Raw genomic sequence first — 26,740 nt, forward strand, 5'->3', positions numbered from 1 at the left:
ACAGACCATTACAACGGGCATAGCCAATATTATCCATCCATCCATCCATCCATCCATCCTCGAGGGCAATTGACGCCATCTGTGAGATACGGTCGCAAACACGGCTCACAGGGACCGCAGCCTTCGCCGTTTGCCAAGTTACGGCGCGACGGAGTATTTGGCGGCACTGGTGCACCACATAGATTACACCCTGCTCTAGGTCAAATGGCGAAACTGCTCCCACCTTCGCGATCGTCACCAGCGTAGCACAGCACGACACTGGAGGGCACAGTGAAACTATGTGTAACCGTGTAGTTTTTAGTTACTTACGTTACTCCACGTCAAAGCTGACGTTCCACCATTATCCTTCATTTTGTCGATAGAGGCAGCACAAATCCTACGAAAAGAACCAATAGAAAGTTCTTGGCTAATGATGGAACGCCAACCACAGCAACGCTTTTGGTTGTGTACGTCACCAAAAACGAGTTTACGGGGATAAATATTTATTCTCATTAAAACACACAGCTACACAACTGACGGCAGAAAAACCCTCGTTATGAATCATTAGTAGACCAGAGAAACGGACTTTCAAGTAATTGTGTAAAAAAAATTAAAAAAATCACCAATTGCAGAGAAGTTTTGAATGCTTCATTTGCAATAATTGCCCATAAAAACAAAGCTCCACACAAACACATATGGAAACCCCCGTTTTTTGCGAGTCTGGAGATAAATTCATCGAGCACAACTGTTAAACGACCAAGCGTGCTTTCCCCCCTCTTCCAAAACAAACACCCATTCTTTTTCAAAACGGCACATCCCCCACAAAACCTACATGTCATTGAAATTACTTTTGTTAGCAAATGGAGATACCGGAGTAGGGCCGACGTCCATCCATGACAGCCTCAACAAACCCGGCAGGTGAGGATCCCCTGGCACACATTTCTATTTCTAGTTCTGCAGCCGATGCCACTTTTCAGGTTGCAAACCCATACCTAGAATTGGCTTCTGCTCCCTGCTTATGTCCCACCCGGTGCTCTTCAGACACTTGCAATCCTGAGTGCGCCCAAGGCCTCATTTAAACTGTCATAGAAGGATACGCAGAGGCCACGCCAACTCGGAACGGCGTTACGTTTTAGGCGAGAAGCCTTTCGTATGCTAGCTGAGAGACCGTCTGCAATAATGCACCAAGGCAACCTGGCTCGGCTTAGAAGTACCCTTCACTACCGCACCTCCAACATTCCCCCTGGAACTTCCCAAACGACTGCTTAGCACCAGTACTATCAGGAAACGCTTCGTTCCCGACAGAACAGGAACTGAAAAGACGCAACTCAGTCCTGACAGTCCCTACACAATGAGGGACTGCTTAGTTCCCAGTTGCTTGGAAACCACCAGGAAGAATTTCAAGGGCACAGCAGCAAACAGCTTGCAGTCTAGAAAAAAATCGCCCACCCAGGCCGTCCCCTAAGCAGAATTTGAATGCCATCGTAAGAAACACCTCAGCACACATCCTACCAGGGCCGGGACGAATTCGCTCGGCATTTCGTTGCAGACGGCCCCGTTCGTCACGCGCCGTCTCGCACAACTAAGAAACAAATCAAAGCAATGCACAATCCTCTCCACTGGGTGTACAGCCATCGGAAGTCCCAACAGGCAGGCATGACTCGTACGAAAAACCGCCACAGCCTCGGTCCGACCTCGATTTACTTCCAGACGCGTGGCAAGCACCCCGCCGACGCTTCGAGTTTCACTTTCGAACGGGTCCTGGGTGATTTTCGTGCCCTCTTCTCCGAGGCAGGATGGTCTGGCGCCGCCCTCTTGCTCTTGTCTCCGGCCAAACTCTTGTACGGTGTCGCGTCCCCACCCGTTGCCTCTTTGGCGAGGGCCGGATAACCTCTCTTCCTGCGCGGGCGTCCGTGCGCGTTTTCGACGACAGCCAGCGCCGCCTCCCCGCCTCCTTTTGCACCAGCGGCAGTTGCGCAAGATGCGAGCACCTGCTCGCGGAGCCGGCTCACTTCTTCAAGCACGTCAGAGAACTCGCGGTGCTGCTCGAGCAACTTGCGGTTCATTTCGTTTAGCTTGCCCTCCTGCTCTGCAAGCCGGCTTCCCTGCTCTGCCAGCAGCTGGGACTGCTCGCGTAGCTTCTTGGCCTGGGCGGTGAGCTGCACACAATGTCGCTCGTTTAGTATGTAACTATACACATGTAAACAGTATCTTCTATTTCGTTTCAAACCGTAGGTCCCTAGTTGGCGTGACGGTGGTAAATAAAAAGGCAGAAAGCCCGTGTCTTCGACACCAGAACTCGCCAGTGCACCAACCGGCCAGCATGGTTGACGAGCAATCTCTAATCTTCGTTTCACCTTAATTCAGAGCGCAGCCTGCCAATGGGACCAACCAAACAGTGTCAAAGCTCAAGATCAGGGCATTCATACATCTTCCAGGATGTATTTTTCATCAACAAAGCCAGGGGTTCTCACACTTTTTGGCCTCACGGAACCCCAGGAAGCCTCAAAAACTGCAGCGGAACCCAACCCCCCCCCCCCCCCCCTTCCCCTCCATATTTGCCGACCGAGAGGCACTGCCGCGGAACCCCCCCCCCCTTCCCCTCCATATTTGCTGACCGAGAGGCAACAGACGCACAAGTGTGGGCAATTTTGCTTGTGTTGCTTCCCATTTATTCCCACCATATCAATCGCGATGTCAGTACAAAGTGAGATGAAGGCGCTTTGCATGGTCCTGCCGCGCAGCCTGCGGCAAAGGGGGGGGGGGGGGGGGGGGGGGGGGGGGGTTGCAATTGGGGTGTTTGCGGAACCCATGAGACCAGCTCGTGGAACCTTTGTGTTCTCCAGAACCCAGTTTGAGAACTCCTGGACTAAGCCAATCAAGAACAGCGAATATGTCCCGTGACTTGCGCTTTTATATGCATGTTCATGGTTGTATGTGTTAGAGCCTTCGACTCTGCTCTGTCCTAAGATGGAATGAACTATACGGTGAGTAGAGACGCTGTCAAATACACATTTTCGTAGCACTTTCCTTTCCCCATACTTCTCCAAATATTAGGCACGACCAATAATAAAATAGTTTCATTCTTTTTGCTTTGCTTAAGCCCATCATGGTGTAGGTGTGGCGCAATTCTTGGCAAAAATGGCATTTTGCGGCAAGATGTAGTAGACTTTCGTTCATGGTGCAATCTGGCGCAAATGGCGCAACACTTCCCTCGCTGCTATCTTTTCTTTTATCAAAAGTTGACCCCTCCTGGTCTTGGCATTGATACAATGCGCCAGGAAAGTCAGAAAGAAAAGGAGACAAGAGCGCGCAAGGACGTCAGTACGCCGACAGCTCTGGTTGGAACGACCAGTGGGTTAGACCTAAAGCTAGCAGCCTTTGTCTCCACTGCACTCGCCGAACGCGTTGGAACACAGGCGTCAGGCATTTGGCATTCGCGTTCTAATGCGTTTGACGGGTGTAGTGGAGACAAAGGCAGCTAACTTTAAGTCTACCCACTAATCGTTTGAATCTGAGCTCGGCGCGCTCGCATTCCCGGTGCATGAAGTAGCATAGAACCCTACAGACCATGTAAACGACGATGCCCATTACAGGGTGTGTTTGGCACACAGACATCAGTGGGTGCCTTGGAGCTTCTAAAAATAGCACTTAAACTGGAAGAACACTTCACTTTGCGGTAAGGACAGCTGAGGCAAGAACGCCCAAGTGCAACCTGGGCAGTGTTCCAAAATTTACTCAATCTTACTCCAGGGTAAGGAGGTTTTGTACCCTGGAGTTAAAAAACTTCTCTCGTCCAGCATTGCTCTATCTGTGTTGTCACGTGACACGACCTGCCAGAGTAACTCACATCTATTCTGATAGGAAGTTACAGAACCCACAACACAATGGTCTACAAGAGAGCCTCAATCCACCATTTCCAGAAACTGCAGGTTTGGCTGGTTTTGGTAAGAAAATGTTTGAGCCTGTGCTCAAGCAAGCATGGGCTAACATATTTTCCTCAAGCAAGGAAGTTAGATCCTGTTAGCTCCACTGAACTGCAGTTACCTAGAAGGGGAATATGGGTCTTCGGCCCCCAAAAGTCCCTAAAACGTCAAATCTTAAGAAAGTAAGGGTTTTTACATCTTCTAAATTTAACAGGTTTCTAATTTTGTGGATGAATGTGAACTATAAATCAGTCTATAATATTGTGTGGGTTGAATCTGCACTGAAGCCGACTCTAAATCGGCGCTTTCACAAAACACAAATTGTGGACCCTGCAAATCTGCAGGAGCGATATCTCGGCATCCAGGGAACATAGAAACCTACATTTTTGTGCAACATGTAGCTAAATGTGTGAAGCATACAATGTTGAATGGAGATTCTTCTATGTAGATCTAAGAAATTCTTTGATTGATAGTTTGTTTCATTATTTGTCTGCCACATATTGAGTACTGAACTGAACCAAAATTGTAGTTATTACATTTTGTAGTATCTAGCCATACCTTAAACAGAATATTTTGCGGAGCGTTTTTTCTGTATTGTTCTAACAGACAAAGATAGGCGAGTTTTGATTATCTTGAGGACTAATCTACTGACTGAGAAAGTGACCTGATATTTGAAATCAAGACAAAAATCTGAACAATCTTGTGAAGTTGAATTAGGCTTGGTTATAAAATAAGGAGAAAAGCTCCAAGACCACAGTTCCCCTTTGGCCGATCCGGTGCTCCAAGCATGATGCATGACTTTGCGCTATGCGCATCTCTCCCTAACCAGAAGGTCATGTGACATGCTCCAACATACGCACTGGCCCTGGTGGTTCAGTGTCTGCTGCAATACATTGTAAGGTGAAATGAGGTTTAGAGAGCTCCCGTAACTGCCCGTCGTGGTGTATCTTTTGCACCCCCAAGTTCAATCTCCGCTTCCCAACGGCACTCGTCGTTTCGTCTAGAGCTGTTAAATAATCCAAGCTCGAGGCGCCTGCCCTCCATTCACCGAGTTTCTTATGCACGCCGCCATTTGGTGCCTAGTTTACGATTACGATAAGAAATTGCAACTTTCAGTGCATTAGACACGGCATCGGAAAGCTCAGGTGGTATCGTCTCGCTCTGTTGCAGACGGTTCTGACATTTCTGGAGGACAGAAAAGCGGTTCCAATGATCTTGAATAAAACTTTAGATAACTGGTAACCATGGTTTCAAGCACCAAGATGGCTGAAGTGTCGATACTCTGAAACTCTAGTTTCGTCCGAAGAAATCCTTGAACCCGTCTCTCGACAGGAGGTGCCGGTTCCTTCGAAAATGGTGGATCTGCATTCTCGTCCTGGCAACCTAAGGTGCAACAAGCACACACCTTAGGCTAGTTGGCGCAAGGTATCGTCCGTAATAAAAGGTACGGCCATTCTTAACGTGAAACATTCTTTGGCTAGTTACTCCGGATTTGATGAAGCTGCGGCCTGCGACGTCGCATGACTGCAGTTTCCTTGCAAGATTTAGAGGGAAAATTGACATTGTGTGACCTCAACGCCAGTTGAGTTTCCCCACTAATTTTAGCGGAAGAAATGACACTACATGACTTTATGTCATGCCTATGCTCAGATTCAGTCTCCCCCCTAGATTTAGTGGGAAAATCGACGTCGTGGGTCCTACACATCCTTCCAGTTTACCCGCTAAATTTAGCAGAAAAATTGACGTCATGTGACCTTAACACCAATCGAGTTTCCCGGCTATATTTTTGTGGGAAAACTGACGTCACATGACCTTGTGACCCGTAAACCAATTCAGTTTCCCCTCTAGGTTTAGCAAGAAAATTGATGTCAGGTAACTTCAACGCCATTTCAGTTTCCCCGCTAAATTTAACGAAAAAATTGACGTCACGCGCAGCGGCATAGACTTTCCATTTTCTCGAGGGGGGGGGGGGAGGCTGAGAAGTTCTCTGGGAAGGGGGGGGGGGGGCTTTTCAGCGCAAGCGGAGAAGCACCCCCCCGCCCCGAAAGCGCGCTGGGATTCTATTTCCCATGTATTTCGTCAATAAAGGCAACGTGTGCATTATTTTGTTTACATGCCACTACTAGAAACTCGTTACATGGCACATAAACAGCGTCTTGGTAAGGATCATAGCCCAGGCCGGGGGGGGGGGGGGGGGCAGAACCCGCCCTGGATCTCACCAGGGAGCACGAGCCCCGATGCCTTCCCGTAGTCTACGCCTATGGTCACGCAACATGATGTCACATAGCCTATACTCAAATTCAGCTTCCCCACTAGGTCTAGTGGGCCAATTAACCTCACGCAACAACACACAAATTCAGTTTACCCGCTAAATTTAGTGGGAAATTCGGCACGTGACCGGCCGCAGCCCGTCGTTCCCCATACTCTGCGGACAGAGGTGAATGTTTCATGCGCCCAACACAACTGCATAGCGATTTGCCATACGATTTTGTATCCATCCATCCAACGCACCTTGGCCTTGCACTCGGTGGCGGTCTTCCTGAAGAGGCTGTTGGAAGTGCGCAGCTGCTTCATCTCCTCGTTCAGGATGGAGCGGACCCCGGCATGTATCGAGGGCTTCTGCACCCGGCCCAGCAGGGAGGACGCGGCCGCTGCTGCGACAAACCGTCTGGTGCTCAGGCAGCTTTGCCAACTGCCCCACCAGCGCCTACTTACGGCACCGTATCCATGCTTTCTGTTTCTTTCAAAGGCTTTACGCCGTTTTTAGAAAGGCCGTGAGAGCTATACTAATGCAGTCTCTGCAGACGGGTCACACGGCCAGGGGTACGTGATATAGGGGGCTAATTGTCACGATAAACTGTTTAATTGACTAAAATTGTTAGTCACCTTTTAAACTAGTGAAGACAAACAAATGGGTATAGTTAGAAACTTGCCGAGCGTCGTCGGAAAACACAAAATCTGTAAATCTTAGAAAGCTGCAGAACATGCGGGAAACACGGTTGTTCGCTGAAGTTACCGCTGGTGCAAGAGGCGCAAGGTTGGCCGTAAGAAAACACGGATGATAAGAGATAAAAAAAACTAGCCAGAGAGTCGGAAAAACTGTGGAAAACTGCGTCACAAGAGATTGCAGGGAGAGCTGTTATGGATTCCTTCATTTGTTTATTTATTACACCCTTCAAACTCCAGCTTTTACGGAAGCATGGCTTTAATCGTAAAAGCACCAGCCCTCCTTCCCGAAACTGGAACAGTTAACTATTGGCCTCGAGATCGACCTAGAGGTGACGCAACTGTCGTGCTATCATCATCATCATCAAAGCGGAGATTGAAATATGGCCGCCCCATAGGCTTTATACGTTCATGCATGAGGCGGTGTAGAGTCCTGCTGGCCTCGAGATCGACCTAGAAGTGGTGCAACTGTCGCGCTATCATCATCATCAGAGCGGGGATTGAAGTATGGCCACCCCTAAGTTCTCCCTGTTCGCGCGTGAGGCAGTGTAGATTTTTGCATTTATTTTGTCACATAGTATCGGTGGGAAAATAATTTTAGCAGTAAATGGTGCGGTATTGTTCGGTGCCTCAGTCAAGATTAAATCGTGTTACCAGCGTACGGTCTAAATTTAAATAATCGCTCCTGCAGATGCTTTGTCTGCTTTAGGCAGACGAAGAAAAGCATGGATCACCACGATGGATGCCTGTTTTTGGGTGAACAGTGTTATTTATGTCAAATATTTGTTTATTTAAAAAGAGATATCGGTTCACCAACGTGGACATCCAATAAAACAAGGAATTCCAACCCGGATATTTACATAATGCTGGTACTCTGGGTTGTGGAATCGCAGGCTCTATGGAATTCTTTTGTTCCTTTTAGCTTTTGCAGTAATATAAATATTTCGCATTGAGAAAAATTGGTGTTGCGTCAGAAATTACCTAGATATTGCTAGCTTCTATGATTAAAAAAGTCATAGAAGCTACTGCAGCTTCATGACTTCTACGCTGCAGCCAATGTTTCCCTTTCCAGTGACATGGTGTGGGTAAGTTTCGCACTTTGAACAATTCTAATACTTTGCGATGAGGAGAGAGTGACTCTTCTATTTACGATCTGCAAATTGTTCGTTGGCAGGACAACTGAAACAAGTGAAACAAATTGTTGTAATATATCTGCCACGAGTGGAATAAACCAGCAATGCAGCAGCGTGCATATTTTCAAGATGCTCTTCTCAATGGTGGGTTCACCCGCTTCAATTTTCTTAGAAAGGGCCGCAAATTCCTCTATTCAAACATAGTAGCAACTCCAATCCAACAAACTACCCACGCAATGACAGGGAAAGCATTGGCCATAACGACACTCTTTTACTGATGAGGGCTAGCAACTCTCCCGAGAGTTTCCGATAACCCTTTGCCCTAACCTAATTAATGCAAATCAGGGCTAGGAAGTTCATTGATTAACCTTCAGAATATTTAAATAATCCTCTAATTGTATTTTTTTTTGCCAATTAATTGGAATTTTGTGCTGAAAAAATCAGAAAAAGGAAAAGAAAAAAAAAATGCCTGCTTTAATATTTTGACGTTTTTAATTTTTTAGGACACAGGCCTGCACAGCAGATCACTTCAGAATGCCTGTAATTGTCCTTGAGGGTGATTATACTGTTTAAAAAATAACTTCAAAATTACTTCACTTTAAAAGGCTTCCTGTGTTCATGTTTCTGAAGGCGACACAACGTAAAGTTTAAAATTGGACTGGAATATGCCATTTAAGGCATAGCAAAAATATGTAAAAAAAAACCTAGCTTCAATGTTTTTCATGCATTATGAATGTAGACAAATCAACTAATGAATTAACAATTGATTAGTTTATTAAAGGGTGGCAATCAGTCGGGTTAATTTTTTAATTAACCCAATTAAAATTCAATGTTTTATTAAAGCTATGGATTGCACGAGATAACCGAAATATGTGGGCCAGCGATTCCACAAACCACAACACTAAAATCATGGTAGCATACGACTTAATATTAATTGCTTTGCTGAAATTCCACATGTGTGAAAATACACAACACAACTTTTAGTAAGAAACGACAACAGAAACAACAAGCCTTTCATAAGAAGGGCCCAGCTCAGCCGGAATCGCGCTTGCGTCGTCGAGATCCATGCTTCTGATCGTGTGCCCATAGCAGACGACGCATGGCAGTATACCCGCTTTCGCATGTTTTCAATTTCGGCCGTACGGTGGTGACACGGTTCATCTCGAGGCGAATAGTCACAGGCAGAGTAAGGACGGCAGGCCGTGTCCTTCAAATGCCGTGCTTTGGCTCAGAGGTAGGAAACTCAAGCTGGAGGCGGGACAACTGAGGCATTGCCCTGCCGGTCTTCCCTCCTTATCAATGACTATAGCACAATCGGATGCACAGACAGGGTGTCCCAAGCAGACCTTCGGCTGTAAGACGAGCCGGAACAAGTTGGCACCTGGACATGGACATGTAAAATTTTCACCAAATGCGCACAAAGCGGGTCAGTTTCACCGTGTGAAATTTCAAAGCTTAGCTCCCTTCCTTAAAGAAATGGGAGCAAAAAAACCTGCCAAAGTCAAAGTTGGGTAAGTTCACAGACGGCCGAGTTAGCGATGCAACGAGCAGGCAACGCATTGCATAGTCTACTCGCAGCGCCTGTTCGGAGATGGCGCCAAGGGCAAATAGCATCGCCGGCTCAGTCGTCTGCAAACGCTCTCAATCTTTTTTGCCAGGTTTTTCTTTTTTTTCTTTGCTCTTATTTTCGACAGAAAGAGAACCGCGCCTCGACATTTCATAAAGTAAAACTGACCCGTTCGGTGCACATTCGGTGAAAGTTCTAGCTTTCTACGTTTGGGCGCCGATTTTTCCGTCTCGTTTTACGGCGTAAGGTCTGCTTGGGAAAGCCTACAGATTGGCTTCCATCCGAGGTTTCTACACGTCGCCCGTCTGAAGCAGAGGTGAGGCGCGGATTGGACGCGAATGCCGAGTCCGCGTTTGGCCGGGTTCCGCATTCAATCGCTGACCGAACACGGGCACCAGCTGAACAACGGCGTAACCCTTATGTCGAATCTGCACCCCGCCCTGGCCTTCGGCGGGCAACGTGGAAAACCCGGCGCTGTGGCTTCAAGGCCTAGGAGGTGCTCGCTGATCCTCGCAGAAAGGGGTAGGGGTTTGTTGAGCGCCGGCATTTGAATAGAAACCACGCTCCCCCCCTCCCCCCCAAAAAAACACACTATATTAAGTGCCTGGGCAGGATGCACAAAATGAGCTCCCTCCCCCGTGAAAAAAATATTCGTCGCCCCAATATTTTCATTTAAAAATGCTTTGGGCTAAGAACGGTTAGAAAATGCACTTCTATTTCGAGTCGCTGACCCTGAAATAGAAGCATCTCTTAGCATCTCTCTTAAATTGAACAAGCCTCGCAACATAAACATCACGCTAAGTTCACGTCTGTCGTATTACTAGGCACTCGAAAACTGAGGCGACTTCGAGAGTTTGCCGCCACTTCAAGGAGGGAAGCGAGAGTAAGCGTCGAAGCACTCGTGCGCCCCCCTCTGGAGTCCCTGCTCACCGAGCTCGGCGGTTCTCGCCTCGACCCCTGAGGGGCACTGGTGCAGGGCCCCCTGCCCTGAGGCGAGGAAGGACAGGTGCGGGGGCTTCATGGGGGCCATATGCAGCTTGAGTTCGGGGGCGATGCGCTCGTCGAAGTGCTCCATGGCCATGGACGAGATGTCCCGCAGCTCCTGCAGGATCTCGTGGGCCCTCGGGGGGGTGCCCCCCTTCTGCACCAGCCGCAGCACCCGGAAGATCTCGTCTATCACCTGCCGAACGTGCAAAGAGCGAAGGATGTCATCGCAGCTCCACAGTTGTGTGGCAATTGGTACGAACGAAATGGGAACAGCAGAGTGCGTGGCCTCTAGGAAGTGATAAAACTATGGGGTGAAGAGAGGTACTTTGAGGGTGTGCACGTTAAGTAAGCGTGTACCCTCGCAGCCCCTTGTCCACCCCGTAGCTTTATCACTTCCTAGTTGCCTCCAGGTAGCACAGCGTGCATCGAAGGCTGTACGTTCCGTTGTTTGAATATCATTCACACTAGATAGCATGTGTGCAAATAGTTGGCATTCTGTTCACTGTAACCCCCAACAGGATGAGAGCAGCAGGGAGTAGTCTCGGATGTCCCACCTGTGACGTAAGCTTCCTGTCCTTGATAACATGTTGGCGTCGCGTGAGCCTCAAACGTGCACGGTGGAACGCAAAGTATGGTGGAAGGCAACAAGATGTATGCAGGGGGGCCGAGCATCCGAAGGTTACTCCTGGCCGTTCTCATCCCTGTCTGTGAGTACAGAGATTCTCAACTTGTGAGTCTCGAGGAATGCCTACCTCTTTCGAATGGCTGCCGAAGAACCTCTCGGTCTTGGCATCGATCAAATAAAGCACTTCAAAAACCTACGGACCTTGTAAAGATAAATGCATGCGGCGAATCTTCTTACAAATGAATAGGTGGCTCGGACCTTCTTAAACAATGCTTTAAGGGGACATCCAACGATATTGGACAGAAATGTCTCTCGCTTTACATTGGTGTACTGGTGCAAGTGGGATATTAGTATATACTCGCACGCAATGCCACGGACCAAGGAGCTTCCTTGCGGCCGAATAATTTCGACATCAGAAGCGGACGCTTTTCTAAGCGGACGCTTTTCTTTCAGTCTTTCCTTTGCAAAACTTGATGACCAAGTTGCGGAGATCACAATGTTCGCCTTGAATGCGATTGCCAGAATTTCTTCGTCCAGCTTCACGACCCCGCGGCAATGATAATTAAATGCGACGCTTGCGGCGGACACGAGCGCTGCCAGAGCGTTCGGTTCGGGCTTGTCACAAGGAACGCCCCAACGTGCATTTGGGCAGTGGCTCAGGTCCAACTGCTGCAACGTTAAAAATAGCCGCTGTGAAACTCGGCAAGCGCTCTGTGCTTTCCCAACCCCAGTGTGTGGCCATGATGCACTGGTGGCCTATAGTCAGCTCCAGATCGCGTGGCCGATCGTTCTGGCTGCAAGTTGAAGGGGTGAACGATGCTGCTTTCCCTCCAATTGCTTTATGCAACTGCCATTCCAGAAAGAAAAAAAACAAAAAACCTACGCATATTTCATAGGTTATGAATGTTAAAAAATAATCCTAAGCGATATTTACTGAAAGTATGAGAACTTGCAAGGGGCCCTGCAATCAAATTTAAGCGTCTACCTTTTTTGCGGTTTCTACGTCTCTTGGGGTTCGGGCAAGCCAGCGGGCACGGAGGGAGTAACTAATTATCAGTGCGTCATATTTTAACCGGACGACACGGAAGCCTCCTCCACCTACCCACGATGCCCAAAGTGTGCGAAATGTGAGGTCTTTGGTCGTAGGCTTACTACTGGTAAAAGTCGCCAAAAGCTTCTTTTTAGTCGAAATACAAAATATAAGTGGCGCGAACCATTTCATTTATTTATAAAAGCAGTTTTTGTTCACTATTTTAGATCAGGGAAGAAACAAATGCAGTTTAGAAAGTACGGAAATAAGAAATGACCCGCCAATATACCCGCCACCAAGCAATGGAAAAGGCGGCGCATACTAGAAAGGGGCAGCGGTATCGCGCACCGACGAGCGGCGGGCGTAGAAAGGTCCCGGATGTATGCGGTGGCGCTGCGGTCATATACGGCTCGAGGATCCGACTGGTTTCGAGCGTGCCGAAGGCCTTCAGCGCAGGTTTGGCTTGCTGTTTCGCCGTTTGGCGGTATGGCAGTGCGAAGTGGCTCCTGTTCAAAACTGATCTTTACCCCGTGTTTGCTGTTGTTTGTGGCCAAGAAGTGTCATGCCGAATTAGTGTTTAATCGCGCAGAAAATGCAATGCGAGCCACCTTGGCTGCCCAGTTCGTGCAGCCAATTTAGAACATAGGTTTAGTGGCGCCCTCTCGAGCCGTCGACACAAAGTGCGGCAGCCGTAAGCGCTCGCTGAGCTTACTATAATTCACGGCCACTCAAGCGGCCAAACACGTTATGAAGGAGGTTATTTTTTGCTTGTTTTTGTAATTTTAATTTGCCTATAACTTTAAAAAAAAAGCAAAATTCGAGAAAAGAAAAGTTCCATGAAATAACTACGTTCAGTGCGCTCAGGTCGGTGCAAATTAAAAACCAGTAAAAAAGTGAGATGGCTTCGTTCCAATGAAGACACCAAGTGAGATAGATGGCTTCGTTCCAAGAAAGACAAAATTTACAATATTGGGGCAAGCACAATGCTTCAGCGGTTTCTTTTGCGTGCACTATTGAATGCGTTTATCTCAAGCAGGAAGAACCATAAGCACTGTAAAACATTCTTGAAACGTCCCACATATGTAACGTGAACGGTGCCACTGTTATCTACTCACATCTTTCCAGTAGCCAAATGAGCATTGCATTAGCAAGTGCTACATCAACTTTAATGTCTCTACTAAATTAGCACTGGATTAGAGTTGTGCTGTCCGCGCTAACAGGCCTTAAACGTAGGGAGTGCGAATAATACATTTTTTGGATATGAATAGTCAGCTTTGAATATTGGATCAAATAGTCAAAGGCCGATGCATTTGTTTGCAACAGCATCTTTATTTTCGCATGTTCGAACACCAGACCCGTGTTGTCGAGTATAAAATGGTACCACTAGCATACTATATAAACACAACAAACCTGGTTGTAGTCAAAAACATCCAAGTTGTCGTGCAGAAAAAACAACTGTCTCAAGTGGGCTGGTAGAAGGTGCTCCCTTCTGGGAGAAAGTACTTCTCCAGCCATAGAAAACACTATTAGTTGCGACTGAAGTGTAATAATAATAATAACCATCATTATTTCCAGACATAACCATGTCTAAAAATAATGGCAGGTATTGCCATGAAGCAGGGTTTGGACTATGTGACCCTCTTTCGATATTATGCAGCGCAGATGTCATGTGACACCACCCAAGCAGCACAGAGTTGGCCAATCATTGGCCAACGGCTGGCAATGGTCCTTGGCCAAGTGGCCAGACCGTGGCCAGAGACTGGCCATTGGCCACTGGCAATCTAGCATTGGCCAATGAATGGCCACTCTCTGGCCACTGGCCAAAAGACCATCGCCAGACACTGGCCATTGCTCGGCCAAAATCCGTGCTGCTTGGGCACACCATGGGAAGTGGTAATCTCCATCGTGAAATTTATGGCGAATTCCACTGGTCGTTTTGGATTAGCTCCCACTCCAGATCTCGGTCTGGATCCGAGAAAAGTCACTCTGACGATTTTGGCGGATTCAACCGGAAGCCAGCCGGGCCAGCCCTCGGCGCACACACGTGAATTCCTTTCTCGCGGGGCATCTTGCCTGATCTCGCCCATCTCGCCTCAGAAGAATTTATAATGGCTGCTTGCTTACCCCTTGGCTCGACAGCCGGTTCGTTTTCCAGGAAGGAGAAGAGAAGGTTTTGCCATGCTACGGGCATTCCGGCAATCTTTGCTAGAAGCTCCTGAGCCATTCCTGCTGCTCGTGCGTCGAACACATGTTAGCGCCGCGATTGCGAAAATGTCTTAGAAACGACTGCGGCGGCCGCGGAAAGGGGATTCCCAGGCAGTTGAATGACGGGAAGGCATCAGCCGATCCCGGAACAGTGGTCATGTTCCACTGATGATCCGTAGGCAGCGCGACCCCGTTTGGGATCATGTGTTCCATTCTGGATCTAGTCAACTGATCCCGGCGCGCTCCAAAAAGCCCACTGGAATTCGCCATTAGTGAAAAAAGGATGTGTGCTCCAGTTGTGATGTTACATTTGTTCGCGACATTACATCCTCAGCCACGACTGTGCATTCGTCTGAGACGTTACATCTATCCGTGACATTGCATCTTATCTGCCGTGTTACACCTGTCACCGATGTTAGATCCGTCTGTGATGTTATATCTGTGCGTGGTGTTACATCTCCTCTGTTATGTTACGTCTACTTGGGATTGTTAGATGTTAATGACCTGGGTAACTCCCCAAGGTCAAGAACATCTACACAAGAATAAATGGACTTCTATCTCAGGTGAAAGTCAATTTATTCTTGCCTGTTGGCACGTAGATGTGGGTTGTGCGATGAGCAGTGCTGGTTTGCATTTTGAGCAGGTGAAAGCCGCTCAGAAAATATTAAGGACACTATCTTCAGAAACATATGGTACTTTTTGGTTCTCATTAAGGCTCACAAAGTTTCAAGTTTTTGCATCTGTTACACTGTTATCCCACCTACCTAGGTCCCGAACCACTCATGTTCATCTGTGCTGCTAAGCACAATTGAGATTGCTCCCATGCTTGTCTAAGACACAAGCTGAAGTGTACTGAAAACTGATCTAAGCTGCTTCTAGCCTGCTCCAGAATGTAGCTTTAGCTGCTCCCGACCTGCTCCAAAACAGCTGTTTCAGCTGCTCCCGTGGCTGCTCCCAAGTACATTTCATGAGTTCCACTCCTGAGACGTAAAACTATATGGTCACGTGTCTAGTGGTCATAAATGTCCAACATGGTGGCAGCCAATTGGGGGTCACTTTCAGCTGCCAGTTTATCGGAAGCCATCCAGTTTTTTTCCATGGGATACTCTGCATTTTGGTTAGATGCTGCACCTTGCTTGCCGTCACCTTCGTACCTGCTAATAACGAGTGTCGCTTGTGCCACCCTTTACAGACCTTAAAGGGACCATAAAATGATTTTAAAATCGAATTTCATCCACCGCACGTCGTAAAAGGTGTGAAAAGAAACACAAAAACACAAAACTAGGGAGCCAAAAAAACTTATTTGCTATAGAACTTTTAAAAGAAAACTGGACTCTTTTGCGCCTTCCTTCCTTCGCCTGTTCACTACGATGCATCCGCGGAAATGGAGCACGTCAGCCAAATCCAGGTCGCCTATTGGGTAAGAGCCTACCTCACCAGCACCGCGATCGTAAACAATAAATAGCCGGCGAATGTTTCCTAAAAGTTTTGTTAAATAATATTCAGATCCACATTTTGTAGCATAATTAGAGATGTGTGGCGAAAATTGCCAAATTTGATAATGCTGAGAGTCAAGCGCCATCTATCGTGTGGTAAACGAAGCAACCACTGCGCGTGCGCAGTAGGGCAGGGCCGAGTTCAGAATCAGAATGGTTATTTCCTTTGGTTTCCTTCCTCTCAGAACTCTGACTGACTGAACGTTTATTTTTCTACGTCTTCATCTCGCGCGTGCCGACTTCAAGCAGCAAGAAAAAAATGTACTGAAAACAGACCACGACGAACAAGAACGCTGGATCCACAAACACCCGAGAAGAGCGACAACAACCGCAAATCCCGCTCCTACGAAGCTCTCAGGATATAGGCCTAGCAGGCACTCCGACTCGGCGCAGCGTTGCTTCGTCGCAAGACCGTCTGTCTGCCTACGACCGGCTGGCGTGCTGAATGGAATATGCCCGCGCTACCCTTGTGGACCCTTCCCGTATTATAGTTTGATCGCTGACCTCAATTTTAGGCTAAGAGGTGAGGTCAATCTCTTCCCCTTGTTTTCCGAGGCAGGGTTGACGAACACTGGTGGAAAGGGACCCTCGTCAATTCTCTCTTCTTGTTTTGTGTGATATAGAGCTGAAATAAACGCTGTATGGATTACCTTCGTAACACGGTATGTACACTTTGTTATTGGTATGCCATTTTTATTCTGACAGACTGCACGTCACTGTCGAGCTGTAACAGTTCATGGGAGGTATACGCGCAATACCGGTCCAACCTTTCTTTGCCGAGTGTCGCGTCAGTATCGAGTTGCAATCGTAAAAGATCGGTCCCGAAGCGCTTACCAACAGCGCGAATACAGCACTTCCATCAAACGCGCGCGTCCGCTCCGAGTGTGAACAGGTATTTACGTGGCTCTTGCTGACACTCGTAGTTCAAACGTATCTTTTTTAACGTCGGCTCGCTCCTGCATCTCCGAGACCGCGCAAAACGCCGCGGCAATTTGTTTCCATCTACGTCGCTTTGCAAACGACTGACACTGGCCGCCTTTTACCAACAATGACAGTTGGGTTAACTTCTGGAGTCTTCACCGGAAGACTCGCTGCACTTCCCAACAGGCATAACGGCGTATGGGACTAGTCCCATGCTGTCGCTGTAGCGCAACGTATCTCATTGAATTTCGCTCAGCTGCGATGCGGCGATGAGAGGCGCCGATTCAGAAAATACGTCGGTGACATCGGCGCAGTAAAACCTACCGGCACACTCCAACTCGTCGCCGCTAACGCTCCCATCTCCAACTGCCGAGAGAACTTCCGGTTCCGGAAGCAGCGTACGTCACGGCTTGTTTTGCGGTCAAGAAAAAGTCGATATTTCATTAATTTTTTGTGTAGAAGTTAATAAACCGAGACGAAAACGGATGCCTGTTCGGCATTCAGTGAACATTGACGGTTTAATGTAAAAGTTATCTGGAAAAAGTAAAAAAGTCATTTCATGGTCCCTTTAAAGCCAGACCACGAATCCGACTCTTGTTTCGCTTTCGGCGCTTGTTTTGTGTGCTCTCTGGTAAATGGCAGAACCATCCCTGTTGTTCCACTCACCATTGGTAGTTGTTTGTTTTGCTGTTTTAATTCAAATAAGAACACCGACTTCACATAACAAGAAAAACAACTTCATTAAACGTTTTGCCTCCCATGCGGGAGGCATCATCAGTACATACACAGGAATGAGAGAGCTTCGGTCAATGCAGTCCTATTTATCGGGAAGGTCCATATAAGCTTCCAGGAGGGGGCCACGGTTCTTGTTGCACGCCGTCTTATCTCCGCGGATGAACCATGACTCAAGTAGTTTGCGTGGGCCCCACCTATCCTCCTTCGCCAAGGTCGTCGCGGCTGTGAAGTCGAAGGTGTGTCCTGTGGTCCACGCGTGGTCGACCAGCTCCGTCTTGAGACGGGAGGCGTTCGTGAAATACTTGATGTCACAATGGTGTTCTTTCATCCTGGTTATCTTCTTGCGTCTGGTCTCTCCAATGTACGAAGAGCCGCAGTCCTGGCAGGGGATCTTGTACACAATGCCTTTCTTCGTATCGAAGACAAAACGAAAAACGCAATCCAATCCAGCCGACAAAGAATGTAATGTCTTGTGCATTCCGTACGTTAAGGGAGTGTCTGAGTCGCTAAGCCGCGCCCTAAAACCTGTAGGTATTCGAACTGCGTATAAACCGTACCGAACTATAGCAAGCATTGTGTCTAAGTCAAAGGACCCCACCCCTGCGGATACAGAGAAAGGCATTGTGTACAAGATCCCCTGCTAGGACTGCGGCTCTTCGTACATTGGAGAGACCGGACGCAAGAAGATAACCAGGATGAAAGAACACCAACGTGACATCAAGTATTCCACGAACACCACCCGTCTCAAGACGGAGCTGGTCGACCACGCGTGGACTACAGGACACACCTTCGACTTCACAGCCGCGACGACCTTGGCGAAGGAGGATAGGTGGGGCCCACGCAAACTACTTGAGTCATGGTTCATCCGCGGAGATAAGACGGCGTACAACAAGAACCGTGGCCCCATCCCGGAAGCTTATATGGACCCTCCCGATAAATAGGACTGCGTTGACCGAAGCTCTCTCATTCCTTAGTATGTACTGATGATGCCTCCCGGCATGGGAGGCGAAACGTTTAATGAAGTTGTTTTCCTTGTTATGTGAAGTCGGTGTTCTTATTTTAATCAAAACAGCAAAACAAACAAGCAAACTACCAATGGTGAGTGGAACAACAGGGATGGTTCTGCCATTTACCAGAGAGCACACAAAACAAGCGCCGAAAGCGAAACAAGAGTCGGAGTCGTGGTCTGGCTTTATGGTCTGTAAAGGGTGGCACAAGCGACACTCGTTATTAGCAGGTACGAAGGTGACGGCAAGCAAGGTGCAGCATCTAACCAAAATGCAGAGTATCCCATGGGAAAAAATTGGATGGCTTCCGATAAACTGGCAGCTGAAAGTGACCCCCAATTGGCTGCCACCATGTTGGACATTTATGACCACTAGACACGTGACCATATAGTTTTTCGTCTCAGGAGTGGAACTCATGAAATGTACTTGGGAGCAGCCACGGAAGCAGCTGAAACAGCTGTTTTAGAGCAGGTCGGGAGCAGCTAAAGCTACATTCTGGAGCAGGCTAGAAGCAGCTTAGATCAGTTTTCAGTACACTTCAGCTTGTGTCTTAGACAAGCACGGGAGCAATCTCAATTGTGCTTAGCAGCGCAGATGAACATGAGTGGTTCGGGACCTAGGTAGGTGGGATAACAGTGTAACAGTTGCAAAAACTTGAAACTTTGTGAGCCGTAATGAGAACCAAAAAGCAAGTACCATATGCTTCTGAAGATAGTGTCCTTAATATTTTCTGAGCGGCTTTCACCTGCTCAAAATGCAAACCAGCACTGCCCATCGCACAACCCACATCTACTCGACATAGTGATTATATGTGCGAACCACGTGACGTGTGTAAGCAACAGACGCGCAGTTGCGCGAAGGAACAGGGCAACAAATTTCGAGTTTATCCTATTGTGCAACTCAATATCGAAGCAGCAGACCACGATTAACGGAGTTATCGTATACGAAGCGATAAGCAGGCGCATGTTTAAAGGGGCGGTGCAACGATTTTATGATTAAAAGAATCTGCATCTCGTCATTTTTACGTTGTTCATCGTGTCCCGGAGGATAGAGAAAACATCTCCTTCATTAAAAAATGTTGTGATTCCGCAGCATAATCGCAAAGCAAAAGTCTAGCTTTTCCCCGCACCTGCAGCCCCAAGTGGCAGCCGAAGGAACTACGGCGAAAAGATTACGTGACCTCGCTCGGCTCTAAGCTGCAGCATAACGCCCGCTAATGTCAGCAGAGAGGGAGAGGAAGCATCCTCCGAGAGAGCAGACGGGAACCCACACGGCACTCCAAATGACGTCACTAGGAGGGGGACCAGGTGTAACCCTGAAGGCTGGGAGTGAGTTGAGGGGTGCCTGAAATGCCAATCTTTATCTTATTTTTACGCAACAACTAGGACACGCACGTGAAATCGGTTTTCTGTTCTTTACTTCAGAAGTGTCAGAGGGTAACTTCCAGAAATCTTTGACCGAAGTCCGGAAATCGTTGCACCCCCCTTTGAAGTACGCCGAGGAGATGTACCGCCGCTCGCGTAAGAGCTGCTGGCCGGCAAGGTTTCGGGTCGGACCGCGTTTCAGTTCTATCAAATCACGTTTTGTCTTGTGGGAATGCGGTCCTCACTTCTAACGATGAAGTACTAAAAAGAATCTCTCCCTCATTTGTTTTCAACTGGCTGATGTCCAGATCCCGGGCCGCAGAGCCTCAGGTGATCTTACACTCAATGACTCGACCTCACCTCGGCCGACTCGCTTAACAGCGTATGGTTGAAGAATAACAATCCAGTCGCAGGTAGTGTAGCGCTTGCAATCTGACCCCTGAGGTTTTTCGAGCCTTTCCGACTCGGGATACACAGGGAGAATAAACAGAACAAAGAATTGCAAGGCTGACCAAGCTAAACACGCTCATTGTTGCCAATCGAGTCAATAAAAGCTGAAACCAAGGCAAAATAAAAAAAAAATTTTGGCGCACATTTAGCGATTTGGTGCATAATGGCGCGAGGTACTGGCTGTGGCACAGTTTCCGCAACATGGCGCAGGATGGTGCAGACAAATGCGTCTGGTGCAAAATGGCGCAGCCGTTCCACCCCTGCGTCTAGATTTTAACGCAGTACTGCGCACAAATAATTGCTTATTGATCTCTAACAACAGTAATGACGAGCTAAGTTATGTTTCGTTTGTTTTAAGTAGGGCTCCGTGTTTTCAGATAAATCCGAAAAACATTTGCCGGTAAAATTTTCTTCAATTCGGATTTATCTGATAAACTCCAAATCGTTATGTGCCCATGCCACCCCCCCCCCCCCCTTTTCCACAAAAAAAAAAGTATTTTTTTTTTTTTTTTTTTACAATTTGAGCAGCGCAGGATCCTCACCCATTGTGTCCATTGGCGATTTTGTCCTCTTTAAAGAAGCTTTAACAAGTTACTATTCATGATCTGTGCCGGACTAACCATTTTCAGCGTTTTTTGTACTTCCGTTGCCCACCCCCTCTGTAATGCTTCGGCCCTGAGGGTATAATAAATAAATAAATAAATGGTTTTGGGAAAAAGACACCATAATTATCTTTCAAGCCTCGGACCGTTGTCAAAAGGGGGTCTTACGGCTTGTCTCGTCAAGGTTGGCTCAGGGAGACAGGTCATCGTACCATTCGTGTCACGACAAAAGCCACTCTTTTGGCTTCCGGTTTGGGCCATGTGATTTGGGTTTTAAAGAAAGGAGAGGGTACGTTTTTGTGGGTAACAATGAAAACTATGGACTATAGAGATTGTATAAAATAGGGAAGAGGGGCAGTTGAAACTTCTCTATTACATCCTTAACCACTCCACCTCGCGCGGCCGCGGGATAGATCGATGGGATGACTACGAGCTTCCTTGCGGCTACCTCCAACAGTTTATTGATTTTAAGGTACCGACGTTTTGGGACAAATGAGTATTGCCAATGACACCAACGCCAAATTCAACTGAAGAAATCTTAATTGATACAAGCGCGTTTTATTTTTTATCTGGCATACGTTTACATTCGGTTATTATTATTTTTTTTTTTTTAATAAGAAATACTGCAAAATTAATCTCCGAATTTCGCAGAATTGGGGATTTACAAAAAATAAACTCCGATAAACACCGAATTTTCGCTAAAAAATAAACTCCGAAAAACACCCTCCGAATTTCACGAAAAATAAACTCCGAAAACACGGAGCCCTAGTTTTAAGTCCACGATGTGCTTTTACGACAAAAACTCGGGCAGCTTCGCAATGCCTCCGCTAGATGCTGTCAGCCGCGGTGCTGTATTTTAGGATTTTATCGGAGCTAGACACTGATCTCAGGGGCTAAAAGTATTGAAAAATAGTTCATTATGTTTTTTACAGCGCTCGCAATACAAATTTTGGCTCTGTTTTGTGTAAAAGCCTTAGAATTTGGAAGGGTCATGTGTCTAGTGATCAAAATTGTACAACATGGCAGCAACCAAGGGGTGTGTAACTTTTGCCTGGTGAACGGGATACCAGTTTATCACTTTAAGCCCCTCTATCTCGCTGCCTCCACCATACGCCTCGTACGAGAAGCGCCATGACCGAGTACAACTGGTAACGACGAGGCCCGACAGGGCTGGTGCCCTCCAAAGGCAGAGGAACCTCACCTTTCCTGGGATGAAGCAGCAGAGCCCCATGTCCATGTACTTCATGAAGGTCATGCTGAGCAGGGACAGGCGCGTCTCGATGCTCGTCAGGATCTCGCAGTGGCGAGCCAGTGGGTGCGTGCGGCGCTCCGATTCCCGCCGGGGCAACTGCTTCTTCACCGCCTTGAGGCACTTGGCGTGGAAGCGCTCCGCCCGGAAGAAGCCCTGGTTCAGCAGGCGCTGGCAGTACGAGTTGAAGCGCCGACTCACCTGCCGGACACAGAAGACTCGTTTGAGGGGGCGCGGGGGTCCATCTCGCACCAACCTTTGTCCCCTCGACTGCCGCAAATGGCTGAAGTCTAGGCTCTTGCGTGCGATGCCTTTTTCCTTCTGATATAATTTTGATTGCATTGCGTGTTTGTGTAGACGGCAAGAAGTCAGCCGCATAGGGCATGTGGAGTCACCACTGGAGAGGAACGTACAGTCGGCACGGAATGAAACGCGAACCGTGGGTGCATGGTTTTCGCTAGATGCTGCACTACCTGAACCAGATGGGAGCTGCAAGAAGATGGCTCCTCCTTCGATGTGTTAGACTCTTGCTCAGTGCATCCAAACCTTCGGTGTTGCGTCTCTAGGTGACTCAGCGTGGATCGAAAACCATGCGCTCCATGTTCGCGTTTCATTCTGTGACGACTGTACACCTTTGGAGTTTAATGGCACAGCAGCATTGACAACAATGCCAACAACAGAATGTGTATAACTGCTGTAGATGAGAAATTTTGGCAGTAGAGTAACACTGCCAGCCTGGGGTCTTTAATGTGCATCACGCTGTAGTTATACATGATTGCACACTTGATGCTCATCCAGATCGAAACAGGCAGGGTTGGGGATGGAACCCAGGATCCCTGGGTTTTGCACCTTTGGTTACTCAATCTGAAGTTTTTACAATGTTTGTCATAATGGCTTTTATCTCAGAAAATATGGGTTCTGATCTTCGAAGAACTTATACATTACGTGGACATAGTGTAGCTGCGGAAACGAAAAAATAGGTATCAGCAAATTTTAAAAAAAACTCATCAACCGCGGCTAGATTTTCCTAGTTTTCGAGCAAATGGCCCAAGGATTTCAAAATAAGCTGGTACATTCAAAAGCTACGAGTGACTCAAAAATTCAAAGAGAAACGCTCGAGTGAGGACACTTATCTTCCTGGTACTGCTAACAAAATTATCACAGCAAGAGCTAAACTAAACATCAGCTAATAATGTCCATGGATAAATGCAGCCAAAATGCGAAGAAGCTGATACTACAGACTCAGTATGTAGTGCTAATTTCTGCCCGTAGAACTCCTATCAGATAACCGAGAAGAGTTGCAGAAGTCGACCGGAATGCGGCATGAAAGGGGACGCTCTTGGATCTAAATTTAGTGGAACAAAATCTGGTATTATGTTTTTTAATGACATTAAGGGAGATCATTTAAAGGTACAGAACACAGAGATAGGTACGGTGGACAAGTACAAATGTCTGGGAGTGTGGATCAACGAAGGAAAGAAATACCTTGATGAATACGAAAGACATGAAATCGGTAAGGGTAAAAGGAATTCAGCCATTATGAAGCACAGGGCGTTATAAAACCCTGGTAAATATGAAGTGGTGTGGGGAGTTTGGAAAGGAGTAATCGTACCAGGACTGACCTTTGGTAAAGCAGTCTTGTGCACCGGTTCTAAAGTTCAGACAAAATTGGAGATAACACTTGGGAATGTTGGCAGGATAGCTCTAGGGGCACATGAGAACGCTCCGAACAGGGGAGTGCAGGGTGATATAGGCTGGTCATCGTTTCAGAGCAGTCAGGCAGCGAGTAAAATAAATTTTGGTTAAAGACCTACAGACATGAAGGAGATGCGGAGAGTGCAGAGAAGCTAAAATACCTGTAATATCAGGAGTCCGAACGCGAGATGGACGAAACAGACATGAAAGCTTAGGATGAAATTCATGTGGGTGGAGCAAATGCCTTCAGTGGAAAAACAGTTAAGGAAGCAGAGAAATAGATGTAGCAGTGGAGAGTGCAGGAGAAATCAGCTTTAATGATTTATAGGTCACAGGAGCAGGACATAAGAAAGGAAGGTTTATTAGATAATTCAAGAGGGAGCGCTCTGCTATTTGAGGTAAGTGCGGGAGAAACAAAAATGTATAGGGCCAAATTTAAAGACACGGATACAATGGTGCAGTATGTAAGGAGACGAGAACAATTCAGCATAAGATTCTAAATTGCAGAAAGTAGTTGTAGAAATTGTAGTCCTGCCCTTCCCGAAGGTTTGACAAACATACCGGTGGCCCCCAGTTTCTAACTAGCACAGCTAAACAGCTAAGGGGTGAGGCGGGACACAGGAAAATTGGGACTCCCTCAAGCGTGGCACCGGCCCAAACTCTCAACCCTGTCCCCCCGTGGGTCGGCTGTTACATGACGCCGACAAGGTTCGACCAGAGGAAAATTGGCGAATCGCTTGCCGGGGGGTGATGTTTTAGTTTCTTTTGCCGGATCCCCCAAAGGTCTGCCCGACGATCATCTTCATGATCTGGTAATAGGCAGAGAAACGCTTTGGCTGGGAAGTGGAAATCAGGCTTTTGTTATTGTTTTTAGCCTAGGTGGTGCTAGCTACCAATCGTTACAAAGGTACAGCTGTTTATCAACCATCCAACCACCCTATATGCTCGCTGAACCGATCAACTGTTTGTCTTGCATCTCGTGAGCACACTTTCTATGCATACTGTCGCGTAAAGAGTGGGGCCAGGCAGCCAACAACAGGCGAATATTTGGTCCGTCGAGGACAAACCTCCAACCACCTCGTCACCTTAGTGATGAATAAAGTATACCATGGTGATGTTGGCTAGTAAGGTGCCTTATCACTTCCTTTTGAGAACAGCCTGCCACAACGTGAATTGGCTGGTGGCGAACAGGCAAAGTCGCATGCTACTGCATGCCTATGGGCCTTCACCACTGCGTTGAGGCTATTTAGCAACCGAACCATGTCAGAGATCGCCCTAGCTGGCAATCAGTGAGTGACAGTGTGGCTTGACGCTTTCACGAGACTGGTGGCACCATGGAGCAGTAGATTGGTCTCTGCACCGAGGGCACAAAAACACTGTGCAAGACTGTTCTGCCGTGCGAAGAGAGCTGACGCCACCTGGTTGTTGCTAGACTCCGATATACTATTGCATTCCCAGTTCCCCCGCACGGTGGCTGGCAGGCACACTTTTCGGGGCACGGGCGTAGCTCGTGTCGAAGACCTTTGCGCTTCGAGTGTAGTTACGCGAAGCAGTGCAGGGCTCCACACACTCCCAATGCTTTCAACAACTAACTCGAAGCCATTTCAGGAAGTTCCACCAAAGGAGGCAACAGCACGACCTCCCGTGATGCAAGTGCCGTTAGCCAACCATCACTGAAGACAGCCTTCCTGGAATTTCTTTGGCAGAGGCTCGGGGGATCGAAGGCCGTGTGTGTTCACGCAGCACAACTCGGAAAACGTGGAGTGGACTTCTTACCCTGCAGATCCCAGGTGTTCTGGGTTTAATCCCCACCCTTGCCCGTTAGGATCTGGATGGGCATCGTATCGGCGCGCGGTCGTGTATTACTACTGCGTGATGCACGTTTTAAAAACCCCAGGCTGGCACTCGCACAGCAACGTTAAAAAATTTTTCTTCCATCGTGCGGACAGGAAACATCCCTTGAGGCAGAGTAAGCTCCCGCTGTCTAAACATACAGGCAACCTAACTATTCTTGTCAGACGCTTGCGAAAGGCGTGCCTTTTAGGTGGACGCGAAAAAAAGAAAAATTAACTCAGAAATTGATTGGCGCCCGCGAACATGGCAGGCTGCTCCGCAAATCACTCGACCTAAAGGCAAATACCAAGACTTAAAAACCCCAGACAAGCACTGTGCATGTCTCTTACGCCCCGGCAGCACGCACCTTATCTAAGCGTGCGCCCATTTGTGCGTCATAGACCCAGCTTTCTACCCTTTCGCACCTCACTGCACGAGGTGTGGGAGAGAAGAAAAAAAAAGTCGGCAAGAAAACGCCTCGTACCCTGCGGTTGGTGCTTATCTCGTCGTACGAGAGGTAGCTCAGGATGCCTTCGACCACTTCAGCAGGCAGGTTCTCGACGCTGAGCCTGGGGACGCACCGCCTGAGCCCCGAGGGCCCCGAATCCATGTCGGACGGCTGAGTCGCCGAGCCTCGCCGAGCGTCGGCCGGGGTTTCGCTTCTTTCACTGACGCGTCACCGCGGTCCGATCGACGTTTGGATCGTTTCGATCCAGCGGCGCTCGTGCGATTTCGCGCTGCTCCGTTAGCTGCTGTCAGTCTCACTTTTGACCGATTAAATAAGATGCAGGCGCGAACACGACTGGACAAGCTGAGACAACGTCGAACTGGTCGAACCACGGAAAAACCGACTGAAGGACTGAAGCGTATCTAACAAATTTAGATACGAAAAACAAAAAGCCGCTGCGGAAGCCAATCCAGGATCCGTATCTTTCGAGCCGTAGCCCCAAACAAAGAAAAATAAAAGTCAATTTATTCATAATTTAATAC

The 26,740-nt window shown here is 47.8% G+C and overlaps 1 protein-coding gene across 2 annotated transcripts; it reads right to left on the reverse strand.

The window, feature by feature from the left end:
* Positions 1 to 465: 465 nt before the first annotated feature.
* LOC8036057 (F-box only protein 28) lies at positions 466 to 26,669 on the reverse strand. Of its 2 annotated transcripts, none has more exons than XM_029971531.3 (5): positions 26,235 to 26,669; positions 22,175 to 22,423; positions 10,482 to 10,731; positions 6,417 to 6,559; positions 466 to 2,138 (listed from the first exon to the last, which is right to left on the reverse strand). In XM_029971531.3, the coding sequence occupies exons 1-5, from the start codon at positions 26,358 to 26,360 to the stop codon at positions 1,680 to 1,682; spliced, it is 1,227 nt and encodes a 408-aa protein (XP_029827391.2). In that variant the 5' UTR covers positions 26,361 to 26,669; the 3' UTR covers positions 466 to 1,679. The 2 variants fall into 2 exon arrangements, with proteins under 2 accessions (XP_029827391.2, XP_029827392.2); XM_029971532.3 differs by having other exon boundaries at positions 6,417 to 6,556; positions 26,235 to 26,655.
* Between the last annotated feature and the right edge of the window lie 71 nt (positions 26,670 to 26,740).

The sequence above is a fragment of the Ixodes scapularis genome, unplaced genomic scaffold (genome assembly GCF_016920785.2).
Source record: "Ixodes scapularis isolate PalLabHiFi unplaced genomic scaffold, ASM1692078v2 PGA_scaffold10__122_contigs__length_95168666, whole genome shotgun sequence".
Taxonomy (NCBI): domain Eukaryota; kingdom Metazoa; phylum Arthropoda; class Arachnida; order Ixodida; family Ixodidae; genus Ixodes; species Ixodes scapularis.